This window comes from Magallana gigas, chromosome 3, assembly GCF_963853765.1.
Source record: "Magallana gigas chromosome 3, xbMagGiga1.1, whole genome shotgun sequence".
Taxonomy (NCBI): domain Eukaryota; kingdom Metazoa; phylum Mollusca; class Bivalvia; order Ostreida; family Ostreidae; genus Magallana; species Magallana gigas.
The window spans coordinates 49,545,868-49,571,437 of record NC_088855.1 but is presented as its reverse complement, the minus strand read 5'-3'; the positions used below and the strand labels follow the sequence as shown (position 1 = coordinate 49,571,437).

Genomic DNA, 25,570 nt, shown 5'->3' with positions numbered 1-25,570 from the left:
TCGGAGTTCGAGAGATCAAGAGTAAATTTACTTAGTTATATGGAGAAAAAAATCGGGACCGTGAGCTCACTTCGAGAGATCAAGAACTTCGAAAGATCGAAGTTTGAGTCATCGAGTGTCACCTGTACATGTCCTGGGAAGCTAAGTGTTCAAAAAATCATCAGATTTACCTTAATTTTTTTTAGATATGATTTGTTTAGCTATTTTAAACTATTATTCAGTAAAGAAAAATTCCACATAGCTTTTAAATTTTAGTAATTTCCTTTATCTTTATACAAAGCTCTTCTTAAAAAGGAGATCAATACAATTCAAAAATAGCTACGCCCATCCAGCCCCCTTAAAATGTATATGATAATTACATCATAATGAATTTACAAGCATTTTCTTAATCTCTTGAATTTTTTTTATAAGGTATAATGTCCAAGTTGATACACCAGCTTAACCTGTAACAATTCTTCAATTCATACTTGTAGCTCAGTCTGTCAGTGAACCCTAACTGAACCCCTATGGAAACATTCTGTTCCTACACTTAAGCGAGATTCTTACCCTGAACAGGGTGTGTGCGTCCATACACCTCCACCACCTGACAGTTCCCAAAGTACTCGGTGAACAGAGTCGTGTCCACCGTGGCAGACATCAGAATGACCCTCAGCTGTGGGTATGCATGTACCATGTCCCTCAGCAACACCAACAGGAAGTCAGTCTGAGAACAAATACAGTAGGTGCTCCCATTTTACAAAATTAATTGTACATAAACAACTTTTTAATTGTAAATGTCATTCTTCTATAAATGAGATATTTATCTGCATTCAAGTACAAATAATAGTTTGGAATTTTCCTTCTTACGTTAATATCTCTCTCATGGATTTCATCGACAATCACATGGGATATGCCACGCATCCCATTTTCTAATCTTCTAAGTAAGGTTCCTATCCAAAACAAAAAGAAATATTTTGTGCAAGTTCTATAATAATGTGTTCACACAGAGATAAAGCGACACAAAAATGAATCAATCAAGTCCCCTTACCCACAGTGCAGTACAAGATGGCTCCATAGTACCTTGGGAATATAGATTCAAATCGCACACTGTACCCTGTGCTCACACCCAAATCCTCCCCGCGCTCCTGAGCAACGCGCTCAGCAATAGACACTGCTGAAATTCTACGTGGCTGAGTGATAATTATATTACAATCTGCTCCAACACCCATCTCAATGGCATTATCCAAGATAAACTGAGGTACCTAGGAGAGAAATCTTTTGTTGATAACACTAATCTTATACATGTAGCATCAACATCATATTATAATAGAGCTTTGTGAATCCAGATACCATTCTCTGCTACACCTAAAACGCATCTGGAGAAAGGATTCACCAGTACCCCGGTACTTCAAATTATCATATCTTTAAATTTATTCCAATTAATTATTCATTGAAACTAAACTTTTAAGGAAATTTTAAGAAGTTAAAGTTATCAACTGTTTTATCTTGTGTATAATCACACACTTTTGCGCAAAATGTGGTTTCATGGATTCATAGTTAAATGCTTCATTTAGTTAACAATTAAGTGAACATTATGTAAAGACATTTAAGGTGTTAGTGATGGATAGCATATTACCTGGGTGGTTTTCCCGCAGCCTGTTTCTCCACGGATCAGAGTGACCGGACTGTTCTTGATCACCTGAAGGATGTGATCATGTGACTGATACACAGGTAAATGGGTGCGCTCTTCCATCATCTGAAAGAATAGAGTGCTTGTCATATTTTATTATTTTATTCTAAAACTTAATAGTATTCCATTGCTACATGTAGAAAAGTTGGTATTATCGTGTATTCAGTATCAAATATTCAAAATACTTTCATACAACACCATTCATATCCGAGTTACCTGATCATACAGGAACATATAAATGTACATGCACATTGTACAACCTTTAAAACAAAATGGCTAAACAAAACCCAAAACACACATGTATAAGATGCAAGAACAAGGGCGAAATTATGCTGCAACATATTTAAGTTCTTCATTAATAAACTCTCTACTTACCATTTTAAGATTTTCATTGTGATTCCTTGACTGTTCCGAGTTGTTAAAAAGATCCTCACTTATTTGATGCATGGTTGCCTAAGAAATACATACACACAACACGTCATTAGCATGTTATTCCGATCTCCTATTTCAATACTTTCAAATGTGTTCTTTTCTAGTTTTAAGTTAAAATTTGTTTCACAGATTTGATAAGACGGTGGATGTAAAATGTATCAAATATACGCTCAGTGTTTTTTGAGTGAGTTATTCCATTCAAAATTACCAATTTTTTCATTAAAATTATCATTTGAAATTATTTTTCTTAGAACAAACAGTTCATGTACTAAGAGTTTCCCTGGTTTATTTCTTTTACCGTGGCTAGTGGGCCTTCATCAATGTTACAGGCTGACCAGGGGTTCCAATTTTCCTGGGGTGGGGACCATGGTACCACCCCCGAGGAGTTTCTCTTTGGCTGGGGCTCAAACTCTTCCAGAGTGGTCCTGGTAACTAGTGAGTGGGGCTGACTTGGGTCTGCAGGCTACAAAGTGAGGGAGGAAACTCCTTGATCTTAACATCTGCATCATATTTAACGTTTCTTGCAGTTCTGTTTGTTAACGATTTTGCTCAGTTTCTCACAGCAGCATGTTTGTCAGATTTATTTTCAACATCAATTCAGATCTATGTGTAGATCTACATGTAGCATTGTATTAAACAGGGGACAATAACAAAATTAATCTACAAGCACGGAATGTAATGGTAAGTCACTTACTGCGGGAACAAACTGTATGTTCCATTCCTGCAGCGCCCTGTCAACCTGAACCAGCGCCTCTGGGTTTACTGACACCTCATACAACTCTAACTGTAAATGAGATGCAATATTCATAAAATTAATATGCCAGGATTAAAAACAATTTATGGAAACCTTTTAAGATGATTGAACTTATGTCTACAGCATTATCAAATACATGTACATGTATATGCAATAAAACATATTCAATCAATCAATTGTATTTCACAATCTTAATGAAAATAAGCAAACATTTTTATTTCTTTAGCAATGACCTTGACATTTCTATACTGACCTTGTCTTGATCCTTTTTCTTGGTTTGACCTGTGTAGGCTTCAATGACCCCCATGTGGTAGAGCTGACGTACCAAGGAGAGGGCACACGACTTGGAGGCTACCTGTTTGTTAGACCCATGTTCTCGAGCGTGAATGTCTGAAACAAATAATACTCTTTAGTATCAAAAGTAAAGAACTATATATAATAAGAGTTAAAGGACTAAGTGCGGTTTTATGCAATTTTTGCCCCCAAATATCAAAGTTTTAGAAAGAGCTTTAAAATAAGGTGAAAGATAGTTAAAATCATATTGAAAATAAAGGTGTAAAAGGTTATCACCACAGTGACGTCATAATGTAGAAATGACGTCATGAATATTGCATTATTTTGATAAATTGATGTTTTGTAGCAAAATATGGGTGTTTTCCGATGGTTTATCGACTGAGAAACATCGAGCGCAGGCTTGCTCAAGTACCATTTTTTAGTATAATATGTATAACTATCTGAAGAAAAACATATGTTAAAATCGCACTTGAGCAGACCTGCGCTCTATACTTCCGAATGCAAAATAAAGAGCAAAAATGAGAATATCTTCATTTGTTTGCAAATTTGCGGGAATTAGGTCATTTAAGTGACGTCATAGATAAACAGCGAGTGAGCAATGATGACTAAAATCAAGATTAAAGTTATAGGCATCCTCTTTACAATGATTTGTGAAGATTTCATTTTCATACGATACTATTCAAAAATTGGTTGAAATCGGGGGCAGATATTTGACCATACCGCACATTGTCCTTTTGCCCCCATAATTCGCCATTTTTTAAAAAATGTGAATTTATTTTTTAGAAGAGCTGATATAAAATATATTTTTCATCTATTTATTTGATTTATTTGCACTCACTGGCAGTATATGACGTCAGAATTGACACCATTTCTATAATTCAATCAAAATCAGCCAAGAATTGACATTTTTCTTATCTATTTACAAATGGGAAATATAGAGCGCATGCTTGAACAAGGAAATTTTTTTTGTCACTTACTGTGGTTTCATTAATTTTCAAGGGTATCAATTTTCGTGGATAAAGTAAAAATCACATTTTCAAGGATATGTAAATTCGTGGCAAATGACCCTATCAATAGAAAATGTTAATAAAAATTACACTTCAATGAACATTAAATTTCGTGGATCAACTTAACAACGAAATCCACGAAAATTGGTATTCAACGAAAATTGATGAAACCACAGTATTAGTCTTGGCTTGATACATCTCTGATTAAAATATCTTATTTGTTCAAGAATGCGCTCTATGTTTTCGGAAGGAAAAACTGCTTAAAAACAAGCTGTTTTACGCTAAAAAGGCAAAAATGGCGGGAAAAGGTTGTCTTTACAATGTCATATTTCTAAATTGTGGGCACTTGAACCAAAATGAATATTAGGTAAACACATCACATACATATCTGTACTCAGAAAACAAAGAATGATAGTAAAATGATGATGTTCATTTTAGGGGGCCATTTTAGGCCCTTATCATATATAGTCCTTTGCAGGGCATGTTCCCCTACATTGATTAAAAACGATACCAAAATCATCATTCACTTACTTTGCCGAATCTTGTTCACATAAAATTTCATCTCAGCTATGAAGCTCCTGAAATATAGAGACAAACAAATGTTGTACATTTTGTTCATTACTGTCTATAAACATATGCAATGTATTTTCAAGTGTACTGTTAAAAGGCATGATTACAGTACATGTATTAAGTAAATTAGAAAGCCATTTTAAAGCGCAATTCACTTGCATATTGAGTAAATAAATATTTCAAACTGAGTTATTTACATTTTGTTGGAAAACTTATTAGAATAGAAGGACTCAAAATTGGCTATTATAATTACATTATTTTACATAATAATTACAGCATTAAGCCTAACAATGTCCACACTCACCTTTTAACAATGTCCAGTAAATTCGGCCCACCAGAGCACTACTAGTGACACAGCTCCAAGATAGATGCTGGTTCAATCTTTTGCTGATCAGAAAATGTAAACATCAGACCAATGATATCACCATAGCCATAGAGGTGTTTCCCACCGATATAGCCATGTTATTCTTAACTTCTTGTTGTTCTTTACTGCGTATTTCATTCAAACATTTTTGAATTTAGATAGAATATTTTCATATATTTGTTTCTTCTTTTTGAAACCATGATTATTTTGACATGACAGGTAAAAATCATGCCTGATGTCAAGTTATAGATAAAAGTCTATGTTTGCAATTTTGAATATCCTTTAAATTATTATTTAATTTCAATCTCTTCTAACTTTACACATCCCGGAAGTGTAATGAGATATATTGTACAAGTCTGATGTTACATTTTCTAGACTGTATAGAGTGATCAACAAACGTTCTAATAAAGGAACTGCTAGTTTACAACCAAAACTAGCATGCCCCGAATGTCAAACTGCAGACACATGAACATGGCTCATCTGCCAGCATTGAAAAGTTTTTGTCATAGTGCCCTGGTGTGCCGATATACATTTCAAACCATTTAAAACATATAAAAAAGAATCAAAACATCTACTACAATAGAATTCATTCATGCCTAGGAATTGCTGAAACTGAAAGCATCATGCATTAGTTTGTTGATATCCTATAAAATTAATGAAAACTTAAATTCTTAATCCTTGATAGTTAACTGCCACCTCATTAATTTTTTCATCTGATGACACTATTTGCCTCGTTTGGTAACTCCAAGTGGCGTTCCTTGTATTTTCCTTTGAATAAAACGTTAAGATCACAGAATATTGATTCATTATTTGTTTAGTTTTTTATTTCATATGTCTTAATGTTGTGATTTTTGATTTGTCTTTTATCGATTAAACAAAGCAAAAATAGTGTCATCATAATGAAAAACAATTCATGTTGAGTTAACTTACTCTTATAGAGTTAACTTGCTCTACATCAAGAAACTTAAGTAAACACTTTCTGTGTTTTTGATGATGATCGGCTAAGAATAATGATATTCTGAAGCATGTCAAGTATTTCCGGTAGATGAGATTTTACACATTAACACTGAAAATTGAAATGTAACACTAGACTAGCAACCATTGGCCCACATTTCATGCAAAATTTTATAACTCATTGAATTCTTTGAGGACAAAACCGATACTGGTATCTGAAGTCAATTTCTACTTAAAATAATACAAAAGTTTGTTGTAGACCTTGTTAAATAAAATGATACTTTCTCCTTTTTAAAGACAGTTAACTGGTGTCATATACATATATTTACATCTCCCAAGTATTATTCCCTATATTTCTTACGAAAACTTATAGTTAATTCATAGCTCTATAAAAACAGCCAGATTGAAATCTACATGCCCCATTTATCGATTGGTCGAAATCTACAGCGGCTGAAACTGACAAGAAAATGACAGGACAGATATTGACATGCCCTGTTTATCGATTGGTCCAAACCTATAGCGACCTAGGAAAAATCACGGACTGCACGAAATAATCATGACGATGTCAGACTCAAAGTCTCACAGGAGACGATTTGGCTGTTTCTTTTAACCAACTTACTTACGTACATCAACAGTAATTGAGTGAAATTTACTTACTTTTCCTAATCAATTTATCGATTAGCTTAAAGAAAGATGTTAATATAAACAATAAAATGCTTTCTTTGACATTCGGGTTATGAAGGTAGTAATCATTGCAGAAAAAATTTACATAACGCGGGTTATGTATTTTTTCTGCAATGTCACTACCTTCATATCCCGAATGAATCACCAAAGAAAGCATTTTATTGTTTAAGTATATACTGTATATATTTTTCTCTATGTAACTCTGTTGGCCAATTGATTTCTTCTTTAGGTTTTTAACAAATACAGGACTAAGGTTCCACATTTTCAGTTCCTTTTTTTTTTATTAGTGCTATAACATCTCACCATTGTTACAAATTTGACAATGTTTCCAAGTCATCATTATTCATAAACTGAGCAATGGAACTCTTAACTTACACAATTTCTGATGTTTTGCTGCATTAAATATGGTTGTTATAGCAAAAACTTATTAATAATAAAGAAGAGTAAAGCAGTTAAATTTGCAAGCATTAATGACCTATTTGTTATCAGAAAACTGTTGGTGTATTTAAATTCTTTACAATATTTTGCTTTCTATCTTGCTAAAAATACATTATAAAACTAAATTTCCATTAAATGATCATAGGCATGATCTTTATGCTGAAGACTTTTTTAAAATTGCAAAGACACTACAAGTATACTGTGATCAAACAACATATATAAGAAGCTAAAGGTTGCACAATGGAAGGGTTGTTCAGTGAGAGACCTGGGATTACTCACCGATTGTGATCAGGCCCGACCATACTGTACTTATAATCCGTTTGAATTTTATTCTGCTGTAAAAACTGGTGGAGGCGACTCTTGGCATTTTCCAATGTCCAGTTGCCATGGATATCAGCATTAAAATCAACATCTTCAGACTGCAAAAAATTTGACAAAGCTATTTTTCATACTGAAGAATACCATCATAAATGGAATATTTTGTATTTAGAGTCACTATTTGCATCTTTTAAAGCCATGTATACCTCCTCTAAGATTCGCTTCTCAGCAATTCTCTCCATGTAACTCAATGGGGGTCCTCTTTGATAAGGGGGGAATTCTCGCTGCTGTTGCTCAAAATCTCCTCCAACACCTCCGGGACTATCTAATGAAGGCAGACATTATAATCAACAAATGTTATATTAAACCCCTTTTTCCATTAGAACTTGTATCTATTTCTATTTAAAAAATAAAAGTACATTGTATTTCAATACATGTACAGTTTGTAATTTAAGACTAAAATAAATTGATCAACTTATTAAATTAATTGATAAGATCAATATTCTGTAAATGTTGCCAATTCTGATCACATTTGTTGGCTGTCATTACCTAGTCCCAGTGATTGATGAGGTGCATTCAGTCCTCCTGGTAGACCAGCAAACCCTGGGCCTTGAGATGACCCTGCTTCTCCATCATTTTGTCCCACAGAAGGCTGTGAGGAGAATTTACATGGACTGAGTACATTCAAAGCTGTGTAAAAACATTTTACATACTCCCTCAAATGACCCTGATTTCATTGATAATTTTTTATTGTTTCAGCTAATGCCCTCATATTGTTTCTCTGGCACTAATTTTTCATGAGCTCACTCTAAATGAATTAGATAGTAACATGTTGGACCTTAGATTCTAAATGTAACATGCCACTTTTTACTGCTTCAGTGAAAGAAAATTTAACCTAATAAACTACAAAAATAAACAAGAGGCCCAGGGGCCACATCGCTCACCTGAGCAACAATTGCCTTAATTCTGATCAAATTAGTATTACAGTATCAAAATATCTTGACAACTGAGTACAGTAGATCTTGCTAAAAAAAATTGAAAATCTGCCAATTTTTATCAACCTCTTATTTTTTGGTAAATACCAAGCCCCTTTTGTTGTTGTACCCGCAAGAAGATTTTTCTCTATTCCTATATACCCCCCCCCCCCCCAATTTCATGGCCCCATTTTTCTCTAAGGAATCATGGTTTCATCAAACTTAAATCTGCATAACCTTTGCTTTCACACTAAGCACTGAGTTTTGAACCGAACACTTTCCCAGAATACTTTTAAAGATTTTCTCTTTATATTCCTATGTAAAAATTCAAACCGCCATCACGGTCCCGCCCTACCACTAGGGACTGTGATTTTGCAAACTTGAATTTACACTACCCGAGGATGCCTCTACACAAGTTTAAACCCTTTCTGGCCAAAAAGTCTTTAAAAGAAGATTTTTAAAGATTTTCTCTATATATTCCTAAGTAAAAATTCATCCCCCATTGTGGCCTCACCCTACCCCTAGACTATTATTTAAACAAACTTCAATCTATATGATCTGGGGATGCTTCCACTCAAATTTGGGCTTTCCTGGCCTAATAGTTTTGAGAAGAAGACTTTTAAAGATTCTCTCTATCTATAAAAATTCATCCCCCATTGTGACCCGCAGTACAGTTAAGGCGGTCAATAAAAATATGGGCAAATTTTTGTGATGAAAACACGTATACTTTAGTTAAACTGGCATGTCCTTTTTAAAATCAATAACAGTCACTCAAATGCAATATATTTCTAAAATAAATATATAACAGTACAATATTTTATGTTCATAGTGGTCACGTGATATGGCAGTCGCATGGTACAAGCAGATGTATTTGTGGTTTTGAGGTCATTTAAAAAATTCAATATTGCAAGGGCATAATCATGTCAAAATTCACAACTGAATTATGAAATAACTTGATGTTATATTGTAGATTTTGAAAAACGGTGCGAACTTTTTAAGATAAGAATATTTGTTAGTAGAAATCGTAATTTATAATGCATATGTTGAATAATTTTGAAGGTCACAGGGTTAATTTCATTAAAAAATAATTAATTTGTAAGATTTTACAAGGATCGTAGAAGTTTTTAAGTTACATAGCATATTTCAAATTCACATGTAAAAGTTTGTCGGGATCAGGTAAGTGTATGCCCTTGCAATTAAGTGATTTATTTAGGTACTCAGATTTTAGATATACGATATTTTATACAAAACCGAGGTGGCTTTTTTATACGATGCATACTTTTAACAAAATGAAAATAAGACTATATAGGTAGCATTCTACTAATAATAATTTTAAACAAAATATTCATTTATACTTTTTCGTTAATGTATGATATTTATTTTTCTTCGCTATAAAACTGCACGATAGCCTTCAATGATTTAACTTAATGCGTCATTTTGAAGCATATGACGTCATATTTTGTAGTACAGCGAGAACAACATCTCGCTTATTTTTCAGTGTGTACGATATAACGGACATCAAAATTGTAAGTAATAGCATTTGTTGTTTTTAATTAAAAGATTAGTATAAGTTAATTTTACTAATAAATAGATTAATAAGTACTTTCGAGGTTTGTAATATACTGTGATGTCATAATGCACATTTCCCGTACTTTTTGTCTGAACGGAGTTTATTGACAGCCTTAACTGTGCTGCGCCCCGCCCTACCCCCAGGGACCATGATTTGAACAAACTTGAATATACACTTCCTAAGGATGGTTACATGCCAATTTGAGCTTTCTTGGCCACATATTTTTGAGAAGAAGATTTTTTAAAGATTTCTTCTATATATTCCTATATAAAACTTTGTCCCCCAATTGCGGCCCCATCCTACCCCCGGGGACCATGATTTGAACAAACTTGAATCTATACTATCTGAGGATGCTTCCACTCAAATTTGAGCTTTCCTGGCCCAATAGTTTTTGAGAAGAAGATTGTTAAAGATTTTCTCTATATATTCCTTTGTAAAACTTGATCCCCCAAGTGTGGTCCCAACCTACCCATGGGAACTATGATTTGAACAAACTTGAATCTACACTACCTGAGGATGCTTCCACTTAAAGTTGAGCTTTCCTGGCCTAATAGTTTTTGAGAAGAAGATTTTTAAAGATTTTCTTTATATATTCCTATGTAAAACTTGATCCCCCAATTGTGGCCCCACCCTACCCCTGGGAACTATGATTTGAACAAACCTGAATCTACACTACCTGAGGATGCTTCCATTTTAATTTGAGCTGTTCTGGCCTAATAGTTTTTGAGAAGAAGATTGTTAAAGATTTTCTCTATATATTCCTATGTAAAACATGATCCCCCTATTGTGGCCCCACCCTACCCCCGGGGACCATGATTTGATCAAACTTGAATCTACACTACCTGAGGATGCTTCCATTTCAATTTAAGCTTTTCAGGCCGAACAGTTTTTGAGAAGAAGATTTTTGAAAAATACCAACAAATTAATTCTCAATTATCTCCCCTTTAAAGAGGGCGTGGCACTTCATTTGAACAAACTTGAATCCCTTTCACCTAGTGGTGCTTTGTGCCAAATTTGGTTGAAATCTGCTCAGTGGTTCTTGAGAAGAAGATGAAAATGTGAAAAGTTTACAACAACGACGACGACAGACAACGAACAAATTGTGATCAGAAAAGCTCACTTGAGCCTTTGGCTCAGATGAGCTAAAAAAGGTTAAGTTTACAATACAATAAGTTGTTAAAGTTGGTTTCTGGAAGAAGAGACTTTGAAAATTTTCTTAATAAATATTGACAATTTTTTACTTTTTTAATCTTTAGTTTTTAAGATCTGTGTACAAACATAGAATTGTGAGCAAATCTCTGTATCTTGCTTATAATTCGAAGCTTAACACTCAAATATGGTTAGTAAATAGAAATTGTAAACAATTAAAACACAAGAAACATGCACTTTAACAAATAAAGAACACAATTTATTTTTTCGAAATGAATCATATATATACATGTCCATGTATATACCTACATATTTCCGACATCAAACTCTATTTAAACTGAATAAACTTGAGAAAATGCCGAGCATCTCAACAAAACCTATTGCATTAATCTACCATTACGCAAAATATAATGCCGAATTACCGATAGAATGAATTGTATTTCAGTACTTTTTTGATTCATCAGATTTTGCTTAATTTGCGCAGGTAAACAGTTAACTGTTTGATTTACCGAAGTCTCTGTTTGATTTGATACGTAAAAATCACGAAATACAGACGATAGTTCCCAGGTTACAAAGCATTAATAATGAAAACGAAACGTAAATCAGAACAAGCTAACACCAACGTCATGTGTGAAAACTGTCAACGCATTGAAATATTTAGTCTCAATTTACTTCCCAAAATCGGCACCAATATATTTTGCATGTTTCAAAAATTTCCCTTCATTCGCGAACTGTTGCACAACAAGCAAATTCATCATAGTCAGATGGACCCTTTTTCGTATAATGTCATGGCTGCTTAAAACAAAGAACCTCGTTTTAGATGTATGGAATACGAGTCTTGGTAAAATGAGTACGCAAACCCGGGCCGTGGCAAAATAAAAGCCGGGGCAGATCGGCAATCGTCAATTCCAAATACGCATTATTTTGCAGCAATACTTACAGCAAATACAAATATACTGGTCCATCAAATATCCTGAAATTTTAATGAGATTGGCAGATTAATAACTGCCAATCTTTTGTTTTGCCCAGGCCAAGTCTTGTCTACCCATTTTACCGGATGCCAAATCCGAAGCTATTAAACTGATTGAAATATGCCTTTCCTTTATTATTATTTTCGTAATAACTCAGATTTGAAACAGAATTAGACCTTAATTTTTGCAATTTATATTTTCCTTCCCATAAGAATAATTTATGCTAAACTATGTTGAATTGGAATCAGTAGTTCTTGAGAAGAAGATTTTTTAAAATGCACCCCCTTTTTCTACAGTTTCAAGGTTTTCTCCGCTTTGAATACAGATCGGACTTTTATTTCTGCAATTTATATTTGCCCTCCCATAAGGATGCTTTGTGCCAAATTTGGTTGAAATTGGATAAGCGGTTTTAGAGAAGAAGTTCAAAATTTAAAAAGTTTACAGACGGACGGACAGACAGAAGGACGACGGACAAAAAGTAATCAGAATAGCTCACTTGAGCTTTCAGCTCAGGTGAGCTAAAAATTACCCCCTCCAAATCCCTCCTCTCCCAAAAAAACCCCAACATCAAATCTTTGTTTAACTTTTATATCTGTTACTAAACAGCTCATTTATATATTAGGATATATAAACAAAATCCCATTACATTCCATGAAAACAATAAAATTACCATCTCAAGCGCTGGAACTTCTGCTTGCTGGACCAATCCCTGGCGCACAAGATACTGAACAAAGTCTTTAGCTGCATTTGTCTGTGCATCCTTTTTATTGGTCGAGTTTCCTACAGCAATGTAGTCAAAGCCATCAGCCCTTACCTTGAATTGTGTGAAAAGAGAGGTTAAAAAAATTATATATTTAAGAAAAATGTATGACAAAATATCTAAATCAAGCTACTCTTAATAGCGAGTGCAGCGAGGCGGCGCAAAGCGCCGCTCGCGTAGCGAGCTCCATAGACAACGTGTACGAACGGAGGAAATTCGAGTTAAAATCTGCACATTGTTCAAAGAAAATTTTGTGGACCCGCGTGAAAACGTTCTACTATCCCAGTGATCCTTTGCGGTGCATAGCAACATGGCAGAACAGGAAGCGTTTCTAAGGAAAATTCTTAACTGTAAATCGCATACATCATTTTCATTTAACAATAAAAAATCCTTTTAAAAACATTAAAGTAAACAACACATATGCTTACGTAAAAAACTGTACCTATGACGTCATTTCCTTCCCCGAATTTGTCCGACAATTTACGAAAACTGTTGAGCACAAAAAGTTAAGTATGACGTCACAGTGATCTCGCGTTTTATATTCCCGCGATACATTTAGAGGTGGATCAAGCATTTGTACTTAATGTAACGTGTAGGAAGTATGTACATAGTAGGGAGTCACCGTTAATACTAATACTGCGCTCGCTATTAACAGTGACTCTTTGGCTGATTATTTTGTTTTGATGATTTTTTTTGCTCAGTAAATACACATGCAAGTTCCATGCTAAATTCATTGTCAAATTGATCCAATCATTGTATACGTTAGGTAGGTGACAAAAAATTATTAAAAAAGAAAAGTCTAATCGTTATTAGATCTACGTGTAGCCACGTCATTTTGTAATGAATAAATAAAAGAAAAAAATTAAACTGTTAAAATATCTACATGTATTTGTTATAGTTGCATATGTGGTCAAACCTTTCAATAATATTGGATATCACACACTAAAGAGAGGGGGAGGGCACATATGTCTACAACGCTTATAAAGCGTACAAAAATTAAAAAGATTAAAAACAAAATTGATGTCACAGAGGAAAATAATTAAAACACCAATAACAACAAGGAACAAAATGAAAATAACACAGACACACAATTTATTGATTTTAATGATCATTATTAAAAGGTAAAGAAGAGATAAAAAAAAAAAAAACGGCTTTGTATTTATCAAAATATTTTAATAAGTCTGTTTAACATTTTATTAACGCTCAGTGGTAGTTTTTCGTTTAAGTGTATAAGCCTAGGAAGGGACCATTAAGCCTAGAATAAAAGTTTGATATCTTCCGGTTCCTTGCGGTGGTAAAAGTTTTCGAGACAAAGCCAAAGTTGTTTGGTTTGGTTAAGTCCACGGGTTGCATTTAACAATGATGACAGATGTGTGGCTCCTTCTGCGCTCGCCCCAACGGTCACACCGTAAAACATATTAGCTTAATAAATAGCTATATACTAGCTTCATCAAGAGATGGTAATGGACCTGTTGGCTAATACTTACCTCACACTTGAATCTTGGTTTGTGTTTTGATCCTGTCTGGGAAAATTCATATGCAGGGGTTGCTTTTCTCTTACCAAGCCAGGCATAAAGAAACTGCTTTATATCCCCCATGCTTTAAAAAAATCATAATCAAATATTGTATTAAAATCAAACGGTAGAAAAAACATGCATGCAAAAAATAGATTTAATTTGTCACTATAAATTTTTCTGGATAGCATGCTAACTTCTACAATCAAAAGAACTTCAGTTATCAAAAATCAAGGCAATTTAAAATCTTAAATCATCAGAAAACAGAATGAAAATGGTATATCTTACTCAAAAAAATTTCCAGTCTTCTTTCGGTTTTCATAAAGCTCGGCAATAGCTGATAGGGTTACGAATGCACAATTAATTAGTTTGAACAATGTATGGTTCGTGTCAAAATGTTTGGCGTTTTAAGTAAAATGTTTAAATCAAGGAACAAACACTAAAGAGTTAATTATTTTTAGGGGTTAAAAAGAAGACTGATGGCAACTAAAATAGATGTATAAAATAGCAAGGTCAAGGAGTAAGAATAGCAATGGTTCGACTTGTTTAATTCCTGCCACCCGCGCACTTGCCAAATTTCGTTCCGTTCATGAGTTTTCCAGTTTCAAGAGTTTGTCAGTTTAATAGAAACAAAATGGAGTGTTTGACATTAGACTTCGGTCCATTTGAAGCTGTTCATCGTTGGAGAAGAATGCCAGAGTGTGATGAATTTGTTGGCGCACGGTATGTTAATAATAAACATGATAAATACGCGTGTGGGTGGGTGGGGTGCCATACTGTCATAAGGTATCCACCATATTAAAGGGAGACATTCAGTGGCAAATCAATATAACATTGTAGGAGTTAGTGGTTGGAGAGTTGTTGTTAAATCTGTCATAAGTGTCCGAAAGAAGGTGTTGTGTTTGGAGGATTGAGTATGGTTGGGAAAGATTATTATAGCTGAGGACCTCTTACTATAAAAAATATAAATTAAGGTTCACCTGTAGCAGGAGCAGTCTGAGAACTGAAGGTCACTTTTAGAGTTTATTGATGTCAAAATAATTCAAATAAATTTTCAAAATTTCCAAGGTTATAGATAAGCATTAATCAGGTTGGGCACCCCCCCCCCCCCCCCCCCCCCCCCCCCCCCGTTTGGTGGTTTGAGTCCAATTTGGTGGTTAAATGACCAAATGGTATACCTGTTTTACCTACCAAATGGGAATCATTTTTCTTTCATCGCAGATTACGTTTTTCTGAAGAAAAGCGCATCGTGTCTAACACTGGGGCTATAGTTCTCTGACATGTTTTCTTTATAATGATAAATTCGTTTAAAAAATTGTCGATTTTCTTGCACGGGTGTTGGAAAAAGGTCGAAATGTTATGCATCCCGAATCGTATAAATCGATCTTTTTGGAGACAAAAACACTTTGTTTATGTGCGACTTCCGGGAAAATCGACACATAGAACTTTTTAAATGAATTTATTACTAATTTATGAAGAAAACATGTCAGAGTACTAGCCACAGTGGAAAACATGATGCGCTTTTTTTTCAGAGAAACGTTATACTAAATGTTTATTATAATGTTAAACGAATTATCTGATATGATGTCATATTATTTGTACATCTGTGTATGGTGTATAAATAAGTGCCAACATTCATAGAACTGTGTATCAATCGGTAGCCTTACAAAGATGCATTTGTTGTAAATGATGATGAAGCGATAGAATACATAAGTCTAATGACAATATAATTGATTATTCTGCTATACTCAAGGCAAATACTAATTTGTTTAATTTTGACATAGCCTAGTAAGTGATGATAAATCAGTCTATGAAGAATGTAACCAAGATTTAAATCAGCTGCATTTAAAATGTAAAGAATTTTTACTTTTGATCTTCATATTGACTGTAAAAAAATCTCTATTTTTCTGACTGGTTAACTATTATTTTAAGACCCTTTTCTTTTAAGAGGTGCAGACAAAATGTTTCATAAAAGTAACACTTAGAAAAATTGTAAGCAAACTTTACGAAGTACCTTTTATAGAATAAAACTGAGCAGCATTTATTTTTTAGTTTTTGATCAGCATTAATAGGTATTGCATACTAGTCAATTATTTTGGTTACCGGTATTCAATAACTTAGTTTTGATGATAGATTGAATATTTAGACCACTGGGCCTTTTTATGAAAAAAAGCACCTGAAATATATACTTTAAAACACCTGACTCACAGAACTACCATATCAAAAAAGAGAAAAATAAGAAATTGTGAAGAGTGGGCTGGGCCTTGGAAACCTTGGCTGCATTTAATAAGAAGGACCCTTCCCATACCCCCTTTGCTACCCCCCCCCCCCCCACCCATTCCCCATTTACTTGATTTGTCTCGGAATACCTCCCCAATATTAATTCCTACTAATACCTGTAATACTATGTATCTAAACAAAATTTGAGCATGGTGTTGTCGCAATGAAATTTATTTATATTTGATCTGATCTATTGTGACCTATAAAGCAACATAAAGTATACCATTAAAAGAAATGTTTTCAGTCCATCAAATAGTACTTAGCAAACAGAAATGAATTAAAATTCATGTAATAGATATTTCATGAGTTATAGTATGAGAATGTATTTATACACAAAATGTTTATTAATGGAATTTTATAATCATAATATGATAATTTTTTTTACCTTTATATAAAGTGTTATTTGTGTGTCATCTGCAGAAACTTGTGGAAATCCCCTTTGCTATATTTAGAACCTTCATATACATGTACGGTATATAGGATTTGTCTACATCGCAACCAAAGTTCTGTCCCTTATTCTTATAAATCACAATCTTTTAATTCACTTAAATGAGGAATGAAGACACAGAAATCTTCAAATCCAAAGCAATTAATTGAAATGATTGTTTTAACAATAAAAGAACTTAAATTTTTGTATTATTTTAATGAATTTATGAAAATTTATGAATAACCTTTTTAAACCAATCTTGTGTCAGTCTTTATAACTGGTTCGTATATAATAGTTTGGATATCTTTCTATTCATATGGTTGGTCCGGAGTTTCTAGGTTATCAATCCATTTACATCAATACTCCTAGTGCAACATATGACCTCCCTTTTTAGAATTTTATATGTCATTGAGAACTATGTCCTTTCATTTAACATTCTGTTTGCCATACTACTATAACTTCTGAACTGTAGATCGTCTTCAAATTTGGCCCATTTGTTTAAAATTCCAAATAAAAACCCAGGTTTATATAGATATGTTAGTCTGTCTGTCTGTGTCTTGTTTGTACATAATCCAACTAGTTTGTGTTTGCTCACAATACACAAAACACCACCATCTGGATGATTAATTATATTTGTTCATGTATCATTACTTTGTTATGTGTTGGGATATTTTTTTTAACACACACATTGTAGGGAATGAAAGATAAATTTTGTACATGCAGGTATGAGTCCGTATGTTAGCTAGGTCATACAAATCATTTTTCTTGTTAAGTTACTGTCTTCCCTGATAATTATTTTGATTGCTTTTATTTTTCAGGCGAAGTAAACACACAGTGGTAGCTTACAAAGATGCTATTTATGTGTTTGGAGGAGACAATGGGTAACCCAAGCTTTATAAGTTTTAGAAACTTAAAGTAAATGTAACTAAGAAATTATGCTAAAACCCTATCAAGATAACACAATAGCATTGCTAATTATAAATTAAGATATGTTGAATACCAATATTGTTATCTTTTTGAAAGAGAAGCCAATTGAGAGTACGTTGCTCTTTTGTAATTCTTGATGAATACATGTACTTTAATTGCATGTGTAACAATCTTTCTTTATTTATCATACTGTGAATTTTTAAATTCATTGAATGTCATCTCTTTGTTTCTCTGTTTTATCAATGTAAAGATTTAATGATTTGAATTTTTAGTAAAAACATGCTGAATGATCTATTACGGTTTGATGTGAAGGACAAGTCATGGGGAAGGTGAGCATTTGTCAGTATTACCGTAGGAATATTTCTTTGTGGCACAATTAAGACACAGCTTCTTTTGCTGCAGTAAATACATGCACTGTAAACCAACTTTAATACGTGTGCAAGAAATTATCGCAAGAGCCTTGTTGTGCGAATATTTCTCGCCATAAATCAGTCCTCAAAGATCTCTCATGTTATTTTCCAGGTAATGTACATCTTGATTGCGAAAATTAGTTGCTGCGAACCAGTGTACCTCTGGAAATCCGTGAATTAAAGTCGCCATGTATAAAGTTGGTTTACATTAAAAGAAAAGAAGCTATTTTAGGTATCTTTTCATTATAGAGCATTTACAACTGGGTTTCCCCCTGCACCACGCTATCATCATTCTGCCGTAGTCCATGAGGAGAGCATGTTTGTGTTCGGTAAGTTCTTGGTCACTTGAAAATCTTGAAAAGGAACTCTGTTCTACACCTATTTCATGTACCTGTTTTACATCTATTTCATGTACCACTGAATAAATGGAGTATCCTTTCATTATAGGTGGATATACAGGAGACATTCACTCAAATTCAAATTTGACCAATAAAAATGATCTGTTTGAATATAGATTTGCGAAAGGACAATGGGTAGAGTGGAAATATGAAGGAAGGTGAGTGACTCAATCTGAATGGCATAATGCACATAATCAAAACAACCTTTACTTTTATAAAAATGGATGCATTTTTTTTTTATCCATTTTGATCAAAATATAGACTTATTAGTTGTGGAAATATGTTGACATTTTAGGATGATTGATCATGGACAGTCAAATATTAATTAATTGTACGTGATGGATGTACATAATTTCAATAGTAACCATTTACCGGTAGTTTAAATTTACTAGTTATCTGGTATCAAAAAAGCTAAAAGCAAGTTTATGTAGGTGGAATTTTAATGGGGAAAATGTTATTTTCGAAATCTATAAACATGATGCCACTACAAACTGATGATTCAGCAGTATTCATAGTTAATGCAGATATATTTGATTGTTTGTTATAGAAACAATGCTAGTGAAACTTTAAATTTTGTTGTTAAAGAAATTTCCGTTGATATAACTTTTGCTCAGGAAACCAGTTGCTCGAGCAGCACATGGGGCTGCTGTGTACGACTGGAAATTGTGGATATTTGCTGGATATGATGGCAACACTAGATTGGATGATATGTGGACAGTCCCACTGAATGGAGACCAAAGACAGTGGCAGGAAGTAAGTGTAAACAGCATGTTAATTAAGGACATTGTCTGATGCTATTTCTCTTTTGATAGGAAGAAACAGTCCAAATGAATAAATCTTTTGACAGAAAGGAGGAAAGACCTACATGTATTGAGTTTGTTCTGTTTTTTCTTTTTAAAAATTTCCCTCTTTAATGTGTTTATTTGTTTCAAGACTTTAAAAAAACTGAACATTTCAAAGAAGTTTGAAAATAACTTGCCCAAATCTCAAAACATCACATATTTACTGAGTTTGCCCTTTGTATTTTAAAGATCTCTTAAAACATAAGACAATACTACTTTTATAAATGTCCTTGACTCATCTAGCAGACCTTATGATCCTTAAAATTGTAGAGCATGGTTAAAGAACACTGTTATTTCAAATTTTTTTTTTACATATACTTTACATGTACATGTATTGGTACTTTGTTAACCTGAATAGGTATGTGGATATGATGAATATCACTTTGAAATTATATACATGTAGGTTGAACAAAGAGGAAATATTCCACCCACCTGCTGCAACTTTGCTTTGGCTGTGGCCAGGGATTCCATGTTCGTGTTTTCTGGACAGAGTGGGGCTAAAATCACCAATCATCTCTTTCAATTTAAATTCAAAGACAATGAGTGAGTTTGAATGTAAATTTTTGATAAGATAAAAGAGTAATTTTACATGATTATTTTTTGTAATACAATGTGAACATTATTTTCTGATGAACAAATGAAAGAGGAGATTTCATTCTAAAATATACATTTTGTGAATGGGGAAGTTAATTACCAATAGTGGTATTTTACTCTGAACGCAAAAGAAGAAAGCTGGTAATATTTACAAGTTTTCATCATTAAATTGCATAGTTACTAAAGTTTGGAAATGCAAAATACATGTAAAGAGTTTTCTGTTTTCTTCGTATTAGGTGGACCAAGATTTCCACAGAACACATATTGCGTGGTGCCCCACCCCCTCCAGAGAAGAGATATGGGCACACTATGGTGGCCTTTGACAGGCATTTATACGTGTTTGGGGGAGCCACTGGGCAGACATTACCCAATGAACTCCACAGGTGATACAGCAGCTTTATGCCTCATATTTATAATCATGTTTATTTTTAGTGTCCAATCTTATAATTTGGCAGTTGAAAGTCTTTTGTGTAATTTTCTTGAGTGTTTTTATAAAGGTTTAATTTTGTGATAATAGACAAATACATGATAATTTTATAAGCCAGATTACTAGTCACATGTGTTGTTTAGAATTACATGTATAAATATGTACATTTTAGATTGTAAATGTCATTTATTGATTTCTTGATTTCTTGTAGTTTTGATTTAGATTCACAGACGTGGTCCATTACAGAACCTGCTCTCAACAGTCAGGTATTGAAATACCACTTACTGCAAAATCAAATTCTCGCTAACCTGATGAAAAATTTCCACCAAATATCGTAAACACCGAATATAATACATTCACAGTATATGTATTTGCTACTTAGTAGGTAATAAACACTACTTGTGAGATAAGGTGTCAATATTACTAGTATCTCCCTCATTACACGTATGTATTTTTTATTGAAAACATCCTTGTAGCTTTTATAAAAGAAATTACAGATATACACTTGATATTATAAATTGTTCTTAAAGGTACCAGCTGGAAGACTTTTCCATGCAGCCGCAGTTGTGGATGATGCTATGTATGTTTTTGGTGGAACTGTGGATAATATAGTCAGAAGTGGAGAAATGTACAGATTTCAGGTACATTAACATATATTGTTTTCAATAAAGTTGAACATATATTTTCTTAGATATAAGTGCATACATGTATACAATGCAGAAACTCAACTGCTACTGTATTTTTAATGTACCCAACATGTACATTTGGAGTAAAAAAATATTTTATATGATACTGTACATGTACTGTGTATACAATACTCTAATATAAATATTGACTATAACATGAAAGTTATTCATAAAAATGTAAATACATGTGTATATTTCATGTAAAACATGTAGGTTGTTCTTGTCTAGTTTTCTAGATATCCAAAGTGTACCCTTCATGAGGATTTGGGAAAGCTTTTAGAAAGTCAACAGTTTTGTGATCTTTACTTTGTTGTTGGAAAGGTAGGTTAAAATGGTTATATTTGAAGAATATAGAGGTAAAGTTTCATCTGATACATTTATATGGTACAGGTAAGCTTGTCTTTCAGGCAATTAAATTCATGACCTTTTTATACATATGTAAGAATATTCGTACATCAGTTACCTTTACACACATATCTTTTTAAGGATGGAATGCGTGACACAATCCCAGCACACATAGCTCTGGTTGCAGCTAGATCATCCTGGTTAGCAGAGAAAATCCGTATGGCCAAGGAGCAGCGATTTCTGGAAGAGGCCACAAGTTCAAACCCCATCCAGGTTATTCTACCAGAGGCAAACCCCACAGCACTCAAACTTGTCCTGTCATATATCTACACGGACAAAATTCTACCAACCAAAGAGGGTAGGTTTACATGTATCTGTTGAATAACAAAGAGGTAATAAATAGATACTATGAGATTGTGATTTAATCTTTATTTTGTGTTTTGATATGATCCCATAGCCATATTTAATTATTGATAAGTTAAATTCAAATGTTTAATGATTATTACAGGGCAGGTATTTAACAGCAATGAAGTGATTCTATTAATGATGGATGTATACAGATTGGCACTTCAGGTAATTTAAGAATATTTTTAGTGACTGCTTGGCAGTCACTCTAAAGTTATCAACCTGTCCATCCATTTTGTCTGTCATCACTTGTCCAGAGCATATTTTTTCTCCCCTTGGCCCGATCTGGCTCATACTTAACCCTAAGAGTGGCTTTGGGTAAATGATGTACAGTGACATTGAACCAAGTTCAATTTTCAAGGTCAAAGCTGATCTTTGAGTAAAATTCTTGTCATAAGTACATTTTCTCTCCTCTTGGCCCAATCTGGCTAATATTTCATATTTCTGTGATCTTAACAAGAAATGTACAGCACTGAATAGTAGATTTATGAATAAAGATTTTTAATTTTGTGTACATGTATCAGCAAAACACCATTTTATGTTATACATGTACATTATGTAGCACTTATGGTATTTTTACCTAATTTCAGTTTCGGATGTTACGCCTGGAGCAGTTGTGTGTGCAATACCTAGAAACATGTATTGGTCTAAAGAATGTTTTAGTAGCTTTACAGAATGCATCTAAAATGAACTTGGATTTCCTTAAAGTAAGACATTCTCATGTACAGTGTACAACTAAATTGATATACATGTACATGTAGCAGTCAGAGAAGTTTAGCTTACAAGATATGTCTGAAGTTTTTAATTTATTATAAAAGAGTTTTTGAAATAATTTTTTACACTTTCACCATTAATACAAAGGAATAAATAAAAATATAATTCAGAATTGATAACAATGTGTTATGTTTATTTATGGATAAAAAGTAATTTTTGTAATTTTATTACAATGCAAAACATAAAAATATACCTAAGTACATCTACACATGGAATGTTTTATTCATTATTTACCCATTTTCAATTTAATTTTGTTTTATTTAGGAATACTGTCTGAAGTTTATTGTGAAAGAGAGTAATTGTTCTGATATTGTGAACAGCAAAGAGTTTGAAAGTTTGGACAAACCCCTGATGGTGGAAATCATTCGTCGCAAACTCACCCCTCCCCCACACGCACGTCTAGTGGCTGAGACCCACAATGAAGCAGTCATCAGTACGTCTCATATAAAAAATTCACCAGCATGTACATGTATATTTTATTGCAATAATTCATTGATTTATGAAAATTCTATTACCCGGTATTGGAGCATCAAAGTTGTTATAGTCATGAAAGAAAAGAAGTTAAAAAGTTCATAACGTTCATGTAAATATTGTTCTGTAGATAATTCCCTTGAGCATGATCTTGAGGCTTTCATGAAGAAGGACGGTGGGGAGTTTTGTGACATTACGCTAATGCTGGGTGAGACACCCATTCCGGCCCACAAAGCCATTTTAGCAGCCCGCTGCAATTATTTTGAAGCAATGTTTAGATGGAATGACCCTGAGAATCACACAGTCAAGGTAAGCAATGAAAATGGATAATCATGCACAAGTTACAACAGATAAAGTTTTCTTGTGATCAGGTTGTTTTCATTTTTATGTTGTGTGCAGATCCAGAATTTTTGCCCAGAAAGGAGTTTCACTGTTTGAAGAATGATAAAAGTGTTAGTGTATTTTTTTTTAGGATGGGGGTGTAGGGGTGTGATCTCCTGATCTCCCTCTAGATCTGTGCAATATGTATACAGTATATATATGAGTTACAGTTTGTTGTTTGTGTTTAGATTGCTATTGGAGAGATGGTTCCTTCCAGGCAGGCATTCGACAGTCTACTGCAGTTTATCTATTATGGAGATGTGACCATGCCCCCAGAGGATTCCTTGTACCTCTTCCCTGCTCCCTCTTTCTATGGATTCACAAACAATAGATTGCAGGCCTATTGCAAGCACAACTTGGAGAAAAATGTCTCTGTTCAAAATGTTGTACAGGTACTGTACATGTGTTCTTTGTATACAATGTAATTGGTTGCATGAACTGGTGTTTGGTTGAATGTTTTTTCTGTCTTTATATTTGAAAATGTACATAGGCATAATTTTTATTGCTCTTTTCATAGATTTTAGAGGCTGCTGACAAGATTCAAGCTCTAGATATGAAGAAACATGCACTTAGGTTGATTGTACATCACTTCCCAAAGGTAAAGGCATTAAAATGTTTTGTTTGGATTTGAAGTGATTTTAAGTTCCCAAGTGTTCCCTTGCAAGTTGATTCCATTGTCATGTTTCTTGAACATCTATAAGAAACAGTGAATCAGGTATAATATGTGTCCATAACAAGTACTTGGTGAATTTTTTTTAACAAGCATCCCTGGTGGAAAAAAAACAGCAAAAAAGATTCTGTAAGAAAATTTAGCATTTATCTAAAAAGATTATTTACCAGAAGGAAAACAATACATGTAATTGTGCTTTGTTTCAATTATAGGTTGCTAGGCAACCAGAACTAGGACGACTGAATAAAGACATGCTGCTGGAAATCATTGCTGCTGTAGCAGACGACAGGCGAGAATCCAGCATGAAGCACGATTTCTCTTCCAACAGTCTCTCTGATGGGTGATCAGAATAAAAGAAAACAGAGATTGACCAAGACTGTGTGTACCTATGTGTATTATGTAGGGTGTTTGGTTCAGTGAGGAGACCCACAAAGATAATAGGGTATTGTAGGAAGGATTGTGTAGCTAGCTAGAGCTGTACTGTAGAGACAATTTCATACTCTCTACTCCATGTTGTGTACTATGAACATCTGAAGTGAGGCCATTGGCAGATGATGCATTTATTTTTGAAAGTTTACATACATGTATTTTTTTTAATTTATGTCAACTTGTCAAGCTAGTCAATAAAATGAATGTTACATACACATGAAATATAGAGAAATTTTTGTATTACATGAGAAATTTGTTAGGACCTAACAATTTATTTTTAATGTCCATCAAAGTACATGTATTTATCTTTTGTTATGATATGAAGGATATATAAAAAAGTTTGTTGTTTTTATATTATTATGTGATACATTTTGATGTTGTGTAAAGTAATGTACAGACTCAGATTTTGATTGCTTATGTCTTATAAGTCTCTGAAATGACACATTTCTTTTACTTTTTTAATTTTAGAGAGTTAAAATCCACTTTGCTTTTAGTGTTTGGAGAATATATTACGTTAATTGTTTACATCTCTATGAATATGTGCCAAATGACTGTTTTAAATTACTTCATGGTTTACTCAATTGTTACTTGATATACTATGTATAAATGTTTATACATGTAAATACTAATCTTATAATTATATTGATAGCATAAATTTAAATGAAATGATATATGATTACTA

At 33.4% G+C, this 25,570-nt stretch overlaps 2 protein-coding genes across 5 annotated transcripts in view; one reads left to right on the top strand and one right to left on the bottom strand.

Annotated features, from left to right (window-relative positions):
• The window catches only part of LOC105336162 (ATP-dependent RNA helicase A), a 23,689-nt gene extending 6,553 nt beyond the window's left edge, over positions 1-17,136 (bottom strand). The window contains exons 1-16 of one of the 4 annotated variants that reach the window (XM_034483141.2): positions 17,088-17,136; positions 14,711-14,759; positions 14,396-14,507; positions 12,819-12,962; positions 8,034-8,136; positions 7,691-7,809; positions 7,446-7,585; positions 4,688-4,734; positions 3,109-3,245; positions 2,796-2,885; positions 2,400-2,564; positions 2,045-2,122; positions 1,616-1,735; positions 1,028-1,241; positions 847-929; positions 547-703 (exon numbers count right to left, since the gene is read on the bottom strand). In XM_034483141.2, the coding sequence (XP_034339032.2) occupies positions 547-703; positions 847-929; positions 1,028-1,241; positions 1,616-1,735; positions 2,045-2,122; positions 2,400-2,564; positions 2,796-2,885; positions 3,109-3,245; positions 4,688-4,734; positions 7,446-7,585; positions 7,691-7,809; positions 8,034-8,136; positions 12,819-12,962; positions 14,396-14,506 (1,708 nt within the window). In that variant the 5' untranslated portion in view covers position 14,507; positions 14,711-14,759; positions 17,088-17,136. Of the gene's footprint in view, positions 1-546; positions 704-846; positions 930-1,027; positions 1,242-1,615; positions 1,736-2,044; positions 2,123-2,399; positions 2,565-2,795; positions 2,886-3,108; positions 3,246-4,687; positions 4,735-5,030; positions 7,426-7,445; positions 7,586-7,690; positions 7,810-8,033; positions 8,137-12,818; positions 12,963-14,395; positions 14,508-14,710; positions 14,760-17,087 lie in introns of those variants that run through there. The other 3 variants (XM_034483142.2, XM_034483144.2, XM_034483143.2) reach the window with 3 other exon arrangements.
• Positions 14,872-25,570, top strand: LOC105335926 (leucine-zipper-like transcriptional regulator 1). The gene is made up of 19 exons (XM_011440072.4): positions 14,872-15,145; positions 17,948-18,010; positions 18,329-18,385; positions 18,716-18,795; positions 18,914-19,022; positions 19,479-19,617; positions 20,110-20,249; positions 20,537-20,683; positions 20,939-20,993; positions 21,258-21,368; positions 21,642-21,734; positions 21,900-22,116; positions 22,267-22,331; positions 22,754-22,870; positions 23,202-23,370; positions 23,539-23,717; positions 23,978-24,181; positions 24,307-24,387; positions 24,672-25,570. Exons 1-19 carry the CDS (start codon positions 15,012-15,014, stop codon positions 24,801-24,803), a joined length of 2,292 nt encoding a protein of 763 aa, XP_011438374.3. The 5' UTR covers positions 14,872-15,011; the 3' UTR covers positions 24,804-25,570.